The sequence below is a fragment of the Pholcus phalangioides genome, unplaced genomic scaffold (genome assembly GCF_987345545.1).
Source record: "Pholcus phalangioides strain wild (caught in Gottingen) unplaced genomic scaffold, Ppha-v1.0 ptg000003l_1, whole genome shotgun sequence".
Taxonomy (NCBI): domain Eukaryota; kingdom Metazoa; phylum Arthropoda; class Arachnida; order Araneae; family Pholcidae; genus Pholcus; species Pholcus phalangioides.
The window spans coordinates 16,214,097-16,223,972 of NW_028301596.1; the positions used below are offsets into that span (position 1 = coordinate 16,214,097).

The 9,876-nt window shown below is 40.9% G+C and overlaps 1 protein-coding gene across 1 annotated transcript; it reads right to left on the reverse strand.

Moving 5' to 3' along the window:
* Nucleotides 1-491: 491 nt before the first annotated feature.
* Nucleotides 492-8,312, reverse strand: LOC149088169 (venom protein 164-like). The gene is made up of 4 exons (XM_089245196.1): nucleotides 8,208-8,312; nucleotides 6,926-7,034; nucleotides 2,355-2,470; nucleotides 492-717 (listed from the first exon to the last, which is right to left on the reverse strand). Exons 1-4 carry the CDS (start codon nucleotides 8,250-8,252, stop codon nucleotides 673-675), a joined length of 315 nt encoding a protein of 104 aa, XP_089101322.1. The 5' UTR covers nucleotides 8,253-8,312; the 3' UTR covers nucleotides 492-672.
* Nucleotides 8,313-9,876: the final 1,564 nt, after the last annotated feature.

A 9,876-nucleotide genomic window follows, 5' to 3' on the forward strand; every position in this document is an offset into this window, starting at 1 on the left:
TACATTTTTTGGCCCTTTCAAATGCAAATATTTTTTTCATTTTTTGCTTATAATTTTTCTTTTTTTATTCCCATACATTATTCATATGGATTTGTCTTCGTTTTTTGCACTTATCTTAGATTTCTTGTCACGCCTTTTGGCATTTTTACATGCAGATTTATCTTTATTTTTAGTGCATATTACAGGTTATTTGGAGTGCATGTTTCAGCGGTTTGAAGTGCATATTACAGGTTATTTGGAGTGCCTGTTTCAGCGGTTTGAAGTGCATATTACAGGTTATTTGGAGTGCATGTTTTGCCCTTTTTTAGCGCATATAATCCGGGCTACAATGATCACTTTTATAATCGGGTCAGAAAATTTCATGTCTTTCATCGAGTTGTGATTTATGATGTGACTTTGTGTTTACAACTCAGAAAAATAACTCAAAGCAATTTTCAGTCTTATTTCTAAATCAAAGGAGGCTGAATTTAAAAAAATGAATAACTAAATCGTGGAAGAGAATTAATTTTTGTTTATTCGGGATATTGTTGATGAGAAAAACGCATCTTTCCAGAAACATTTATTGCTGAGTAATATGGGGAAACTTGTTTTGACTGGAATCCCCTTGTGTGTTATTTGCAACGATCATTGATCCCGTTGGATAGACTGGATTTGACCGTCGAAGTGATTGATCTATTCTTCTTCTCCGCTGTCTGGCTGGCATTTACCGACAAATTTCTGTAATTAAAAGAACATAATAATATTACAACGTGATACCTCAAACAACGTTTCAAACATAGATATGTACCATGCAAGTTAATGAAGATCACAGTTATTACGTTGATATACATGTGCAATACTTACGCTGAGTGAAACTTCAACATTAACTAAGTACTTTGTTGGGTCGCACCATCAGCTATGAAGGTGCTCTGAACACGTCATGGTACTGGTGCCTTAGGCTGTGCACATAATATGGTGATCAAGAGGTACGGGAGTGCATAATAGAGAACTAGCGATGAAAACAATTGCATTGCTTTGTTCTGCACTACACATAGTCAAGAAACGAGGTGAAAGAGAGAAAGAGGCCGCTCGACGAGGTACGCAATTCGAACAAAGTTGTTTGTTTTTACCTCGATCTGCTGATTTTCGCTATATACTGATTGGTGTGTGTGTTTCTCCCCTTTTTTTTCTTTCTCCTCTTCTGTGGACGGATCATCATCAATCATCACACCCTTACACTTCTCAGAAACTCTCCGGTAATTTTCTCTATCCTTCTCCTCTTACTATGTGCGGGCATCTCTTCTTTCTTCCCAACGCATTTTTTCTTCCTAGTCGCAATTCTTGTAATTCGTACCTCTTCGCTCCACTATGATCGAAACTTTAGACATGGGCGTCGAAGCTCCAAATCTGTGTTACTGCCATTCTCTCCAGACGGTGATGGTTTCACTAAATTTTTATTAAAGGGTGATTCGACTCTTACCCTGTGTTGTGCATCCTTTGCAGTTCTACATCATTTTCTGTTATAATTCTTGTCAGGTTGTGTATTCTTTTGTTATATCCAACAAGTTCAGTTGCCTTGTTAATAGGTACGCCAGGTGCACTGGCAACCGAAATGATACCATTCCAGAAAAGAGCTGAATCCTTATCTCCCCCTCCCCCCCGCCATTTGTACGTGCACTAAAAACTGGAATGTAGTCACTTGTTTACAAGGTACACGAAGCAGTGGTAGGTGCGAGATTACGCTCCAAAAATCACGTGCCGTGGTTGAGGTCGAGTGACTTAAATAGGTACAAGGCGCTTCGAGCTGATAAATGCCCGTCCCGACATGTCGCCCTGGATCTGAAGTTTGGAGAGACAATTGAAATTCAGTTGTCCCTTGCTTAATGTGTAATTTGTATAAAACTCTCCTTGTATTAATTTGGTGCTTGTGTGCCTGCCTCTGCTCTGTGAAAAATACTGTTTTGAAGGGAACACCGGCTTGCAATTTGTGCCTCGACGTTTGAGAACCAACTTCAGCGAACTTCCGCGGTGCCGTTTGAGGGAATCGGACTCAGGCTTTGGTGATGCGAAGCCGTCACAATACCCCGAAATTCGCATAGGGGTGATAAGTTAGTTACTGTGTGCAGAAGCACCAACGTGAAGAAAACATTGGCAGGGCTGGTCGTCCCGTATATACGGAACTTTAGCGCATGCGTGGATGAGGCTCCAAAGAGGGTGGTTTTTCACAAATTATTAGAAGGACTCAGCCCCCCCTCCCACAAAATTTATTGGGGGTGGGGGCTCAAATGGCCTCAGCCTCTAAGTTCCGGTGCCTATGACTGTGTGACATTGAAGTGCAGTGTGCATAATTTTAAGGGGAGAAAAGTGGTACTTACACCAACGACACCACCCTTGCTCGATTCGCATTTGAGGTTAGCTCCGCATGGACAACGCACTTTGTAGACGTGATCGTGGATCAGGTGTTTCAAGGGCTTGATGGCACAAACTTCATCTAGAAATATAAAATTTAAAAAACTTAAATCAAACATATCTTATGAGTGTTACAAGTAAATTTTCATTTCATATTCTCCCTTGCCATTGATGGCAATGAAATGTCTAGTAGATACTGTATTATAAAATGGGTAGTTTTGAAATTGCGGAATTTCTGAAGTCATTGAAAGTGACAAGTATTTTCGCTAAAAAATTTCCGATGAGTTAATTGAAGAGATGTTTTAACGCATAGGCCTACCTGGGCAAGGCCCGGAGTTCCTCAGGTGGATAGCGGCCTTCATGATTAATACAAATACAACGCCACAACAGGCAAATTGCCCAACGAGGTGGCTGACTTAAGAACATCATGGATCCCCGAGCTACCTACTACTGCTACACCACACATGCACCCCGCCCACACCCCCCCCCCCCGCGGAACCCCCAACGAATCGGTACATGCGGGAATGTGCGTGTACGTGTAGTGAAACCTGACGTGAAGTTTTTTTGTTTCTCTGTAATGCTTGTTATGTGTAGTGCTGCCATCTGCCACCAGTTTTTCTAACTATGAGTGAAGTGTTATGATTGAATGATTTATCGTTGTAGGACTGTTGCTCTCTGTGGCGAGACTTTTTAACGGAGAGATCGGCTCGCATTGCGATCTCCCCGTAATGCGGCATATAACACTACAATTCTCAAGAGCAAGTACCTGAATTGGTAGGCTGGTGTTTCTAGCCATGTACCCCAGAACAGCATTGTATACTACTTTACCGCATACCAAATCTGGTCATATCGCCATACAGCAATTTACTACCGATCTAGTTGGGTCGGAAATGAAGGCGTCATCTATCGGTGATAATGGCATTCTAGGTTCAGTAGGGGAATGAAAAAAAAATTTGTTATCTAAATATCCTTTCACAGGATCGAATACCTGACGGCATCCTTCATGCTTGTTAGACGAGCATCTTACCACTGCGCAGCTCGGGTGTAGAACATCATTCTACCCGGGGGCAGAATATCAATAAATAGAAGTGATTAAACTTGAGCAATCTCTTCTGCGCTCGAAACGTTCGTAAAGCTTCACGCACAAGCACAGCCGGCGGTTCGTGGCTGAGGTAAAATAACTTTACAGGACTGATTTGCACATTTCTAGATTCGCTTTCGTGCAGCGTCATATATCGACAGAATTTTGCACTAATTTTTCCCTGGGGGAAGAAGAAGAAAGAAAAGGAAATCCTCTCTTTCGTGAGAATAACCTTTTTTCACTGGTCGCATTCAAATATACCAATTTCTTTAGATCTTGTGAATTTCCAAACTATTCACGGATTCATCGCCACGCGGTATAGTTGTAGGCTCCCACACGTGAATGCCTGACACAGAAATTCTTCAGGACAGTTTCTCTACGTTAAAGTTAAAATGAAAAACGTATTCGATGAATTTTAATTATGTTTCCTAGAGCCCCCTAATATTTTACGACCCGGTAAGACAACACATTTCTCTTCCGTTCAAGTCCACCCCTGAAGAAAAACAAACATTGCACAAGAAATAAGATCCTGGAATGGTACGTCACCCATGTTAAACGCGCTAATATATTTTTCTTACACTGCATCACTTATTCTTAGAAATACCACATAACATAAATGACAAATTGTATCATTGTTGAATAATTGTACAGTGACCTCACTTATGCACCAGTGCATCGTAACAATAAAGGACGGTATAAGTGAATCGAATAAGTAACGACACATCGAAGATTCCACGAAATTTTCTCGTTATAGCCGAGGTGTCATTACACCCAAGGTTAACGTTTTCAACACCTTTCAAGATTGGAAAAATATTGAATGTAGATTAGTGTATTAGTGTAGTAAATACACGATGCAATCTCAAATACTGTGTAGGAAATCGTTGCGCAGTCCCGTTCAGCTCAAAAAGAACACAGTATTCTTAATGAGGCCGCTGTGGTGGTCGAGTGGTTATAGTGACGGACTCGCGATGCGAGGATCTGGGTTCGAACCCCACAGTGGTGGTCGGCTGAAGTTGGTTTTCTGTGGTTCCCAACTTCAAGGCGCGAATGCGAGCCGATCTCCCCGTTAAAAAGTCTCGCCACAGAGAGCAACAGGCCTACAACGTTACAAATATTCAATCATTACACTTCACTCACAATTTGAAGTATAGATGGCAGCACTGAATTATCATACACAACACTAGCTACACACTCAGACTGTTAGGTGTACGCATTCACTTTGTTCCAGACTCTGCCACGAAGCTGGGCTGGAAGAGATCTCGGCAACGGGATTAGTCCGGTGGCAGAGACCCTGGCGTTCATTCATTCAGTATTCTTAATGAAAGGTAACGTCTGTGTGTGTCACCCGTAGCTAAATGGTAGAGCACGTTCCCGGAAAATGGGAGGTTGGTGGTTCGATTCCCCACAGAGGGATGAGACTTTTCTTTCCGGTTATTTTTGCTTGGTATCCAGTCCTGTACTTCGTATGAAATTTGCTGGTTTATTATATAGAGAGAGATTATATAATACACCACACACATATATTTCATCAGGAAACATTCCGAAAATCGAGATCATAAGTACATGACATCGTCAATTTTCGCTTAAAACGTTGCCAATTGTCAGCCAAATCACCAATTATTCCTTATAAATAGAGCCGAGAAGTTTAGGCACTAAAAATGCCTAAAATAGGCATTAAAAGAAGGTACTTTTTTATAATTAATGGAAAAAAAGTAAAGTGACTAAAAGCTACGCTATTAAGAGGTCCGAAAACTGGCTAAAAACCAGCCGCACTCACTGAATCTATTGATCTATACTAATCCCACTGAATTCAGCGAACTCTCTTTCAATTATAGATTATAATAATAGGAAATAGGAAAAAATATATATGGACAATATACTTATATAGAAAATATATAGAAAAATAGTACAAGCAATTTACAATTCGGTATTAGTTCATAATCACCAGCCGGAAGATAATCTCGATACAAATAATAATAAATTCGATCCCGTTTATAACTTTTTTCAAAAAAACCACCATTAAAGAAAAACGTTGCAATCGGGAAAACTTTTTAAACAGGAAATTTCGATGAGTATTAATAGAAGTTGGGACCTCGAACATAAGTCGTACTATACGGGAAAATGTACAGTGGGGGAACTTTATAAGCGGGATCCACTGTATACAATGACGACAAAAGAAAAGCTACGGCAAGTCTTTTCGGAAAATCATCCAAGTATAAATCAGAGCTTCCAGTTATTCCGAAAATATCTGCGTTAAACATTGGGAATATACAGCAGGTATAGACAGCGCCGTCTTAACGCATGGGCCCACCCGGGCACGGCCCGGGGGCCTCAAGAGAAGAGGGGGCCTCACAAAAATGAAATCCGGTTGAAATTTTTTAGAATTTACAAGGTAGGCCCTCAGAAAAACCACTTGGCCTGGGGGGGGGGCACGATGCTCTTAATACAACCCTGGGTATACATGGGGAGAATTCGTTATCGAACGAAGGGGACATATAGGCATATAAAAAAAAATTATGCCCGTTCAAAATTTTACATGCCCTGGGAATATCAAGTATACTATGAGGAATAACGGTAAAAAATGTATCGTTATATCCGAGGACGTTGCGTTTTCTTCTACGTTATTAGCAAGGTTCGTTAACATTATTTCCTATGGGTGCTCCGCCTTTTGGGGCGTGCGGGCCACTTCATTGGTTTGGAAACGAGTCGTGGTCCACTCGAATTTTCTGGGAATGTGCCACCACAAGTGCTCTAAAAATGTTATGCGAGCTACTCGAGGGAAAGTGCCGCGAGTCACACAGGATCTGAAAATGTGCCGCGGGCCGATTGACTCATTGTGTGAATGTACCGCGAGCAATTTGACGTGGAAATGTGCCAAGAGCTACCAAAATGATCTGTAATCGCCAATAGCTTCCCTTAAGTGAACTGCAAATGGGTCGACGGCCGCTTAAGCGATCTGTAAATGCACTGTGAGCAGCTCATGATTACAGATCCACTAAGTGATCTGGAAGCGTGTAGCAGGCCAATCGAGTGGTCTTGAAATGTGCCGCCAGTGACTTGGGTAACCTTCAAATGTATCACAAGTCACTTAAGAAAACTGGAGGTGTCCGCGGGTTGCTTAAATGATTTGTAAATATACTTGAGGTAACTTTAAGTGATCTGGAAATGTGCCACAGCCCACTTTAAGCGATCTGGAAATGTGCCGACGCCCAATTTAGTGATTTGATAATCTTTCGTGAGTCACTTGAGTGATTTGATAATCTCCCACGAGCCATTTGAGGGGGTTTCGTTATTTGTCACGGACCACACCGAGATGGCACCGAGGACTGCATTTGGCCCACGGGGTGAGCATGTGCGCTCTATAGGAATTAGAACCAATTATTGGCATTAATACCGAGGTGTTGTTACAATCAAAGTTGTTATTACCGGGCTCAAATATAAAATATTCATATTTACCTTCTTTAAGAAGCGGCCTGCACATACCGACGGGGCCAACCTGGACGCAGCACTCATCTGGGGTGCATTTTTCAGCATCTGTCATGCATGTCAATGATCCGTATGACACCTAGAACAAATATCCAATTTTTAATGCGTAATATTGTCACTGTACTCAAGAACTTGAACAACCCCATTTTTTTTCAATTTTGATTTAAATTCAATAATTTCTGGGCAAAAAACGAACTGCGGTGTTATTTCATACACACGAGGGTCGAATAAACTATCATAGGTTTAAAGTCAGTAGACTAGTGGCTTCCCAGATGGATCGTACGAATCCACCAACAGCTAGGACTCTTGAGCTATGGGTCACGACCCTGATTCGCATGGGTTCCGAAATGGGTCTTACGAATCCACATACATTCGGGGCGCGGTAGCCCAGGTCGATAAGATACTCGCCTAAAATACCAAAGGATATTTAGAGATGTCGCGAGTTCGATACCCGGTTCGCCCTTGTCAGAAAACTTTCCTGACACAAGGGTACAACACAAACGGTGACGTGACCGCAGAGAAAATTGCTACCGCAGAGAGTCCCCCATCGAGGTGTTTGCGCACTAACCTCTCGTTGAGTATAAAAACAAGCCTGCCGTTCGGAATCGGCGATAAATTGTAGGTCCCGGTCTAATTTGCCCTCGAGTGCAGAAAATGACCGTGGTGCGACAAAAATGATACAAACCACTTGCATTCAGGGATTCTTGAGGTACGGGTCACGACGCAAATTTGATTCCCAGGGGTTTTCATTTGGGTCGTACGTATGCACTTAGAGCCAAGCTATGGGTCACTTGATTCACGGGGGCTTCCGAGATGATTTGTACGAATCTATTCACTGCCTGGGATTCTTGAGCGAAGCGTCGCGACCCGAATCCGATTCGCAGGGGCTTTCTAGATAAGTCAAACGAATCCATTTCCGTCTAAACGAATCCATTTCTGTCTAAACGAATCCACTTGTCTATTATAAATGCACTTACTGCGTCACTGGTTTCACTAATTTCAAAGAACAAACAATTCTATGGGTCGCAAAGCTGATATTTCTGTTGATGGTTTTGCGTCGCTGATGAAACCTGCAGCAAATAAGCCTACATTAAATTCCCATACCTATTAGCAGGTCTTCCAACTCCGGACGCATACAACCAAAACAAAAATATTTTGATAATTTCACGGCCCATGTAAAATTAATATTTCAAATCGTTTATTAAATATTAATTTTTTTTTTCAATTTTTATATAGCGAACTATCCACTTACAACGACAACAGCAAACATGATAGCGAAAGCTAATGTGACCTTCATGTTGGATTTTTTTTTTTTTGTTGTTGGATTTCAACGTACGTACTACAGAAAGCGCTACCCGTGATACACACTCTGACATGATTTTTTCGGGATTTTTATAGATACGTATACATTTCTTATCGAAATATCTTGCAAGATTCGATTGACGTGACCATGAGAGAGCTCTCCCACGCATCTGTTGGTTTCCACCACTTTTTCTTTTCTTCACTATAATATATAGAACGTATGTGATAATTCCCATTTATATCTATTTACTTTATGGTTATGAAAATCATGTTATTTTACAAAAATCATGAAAAAAGGTTTTCCTTGTCAAAACCAATAATTTATCGCATTATTAATAAAATTATATTGGAATGTCTATACAGTATTGATTATGTCTTCAAAGGGAGAGAGTTTTGGGAGTAATTTCCTACCAGGAAGTAGAAAGGGTGTCCCGTAAACCCCTAAATACAGTCGGATCCCGTTTTAACAAATACCGTTATAGCAAAAATCTCGTTTTAACGAACACTTTTCTAATCACCCAGATAAGTTTTCATAGGAACAATGCAAAAACCTGGAATTCTTTTATAACGAAGTGATTTCTCCGGTTTCTTAGAGTTTGTTATAACGGGATTCGACTGTAGTTTAAAAATTCCTAAATATTAATGGAATTGATAAGAGAAAGTGCCTGAAATATCCGTTTCCTGCCATAAATTCGCCACCCTTCCCCCTAATTTGCATGTACAGAGCTGCTATCTTGCAAGAGTGCCAGGAAAATCTTCAGAACCATTCAGTTTTCTACTCGCAGTGACGCAGTTGCTTTGCTCTCTTCATTCACGCTTAAATTTTTCGAAAGTAATTTTTCTTGTGATTTTTTACAGTGCGAAATGAATTTTGAAGTTATATTCACGCTTCAGGATAACTTTTTCATGAGTTAGCGATCAAAATTTTATAATGTAATACCGGTCTTAGGCAACACCACCTGAAATCCATTTCACCTATTGCCATTGGCTACAGCAGGCTGGCGCATGCGATATCTTTACCTTTTTTTTTCGCAGAATATCCAATGGCAATATGAGAAATGGCCTTCTTCACTGCCGTCATAAACTTCGTGTGGAGACCTTGTTCAATAGGTGGTGTTGATTTAGGACACTCATATATACGGGGTGATTATAAAAAAACTATCCCGACATATGGGCCCCCTAACTATCATACCATTCACAGAAACTGAATGAAATTTTGGCATAAGGTATTTTGAGGTATGCGATCAAGAATGATATGGAAAACAACAGTGTCACTCTAACAGTTACAGTGAGAAAATTTCGAAAATATCAAATGGCAACACCAAGTTTTTTGTATTGGAATGCAATCTCCATACTGAAAAACACTAAATAGCGTTGGAATGGCACCTGTAGCAAGAAAATCCCCGGAGCTAGGCAAGGAAAAAGTAAAAAGGACTTTGCCGTGCACCAGAGCATTGATGTTCGTTTCATTCGTCACACCGTTTCTTCGGCTGAGATCCCAGCCTGATTAGTCCTCCACAAGGTCATGTGGAAAATTTGTGAAACACAAGCCTATCTACCGCCGGTGATTTTCATGTTACAGTTGCCGTTCGAACGCTATTTAGGGTGTTTCACAATGG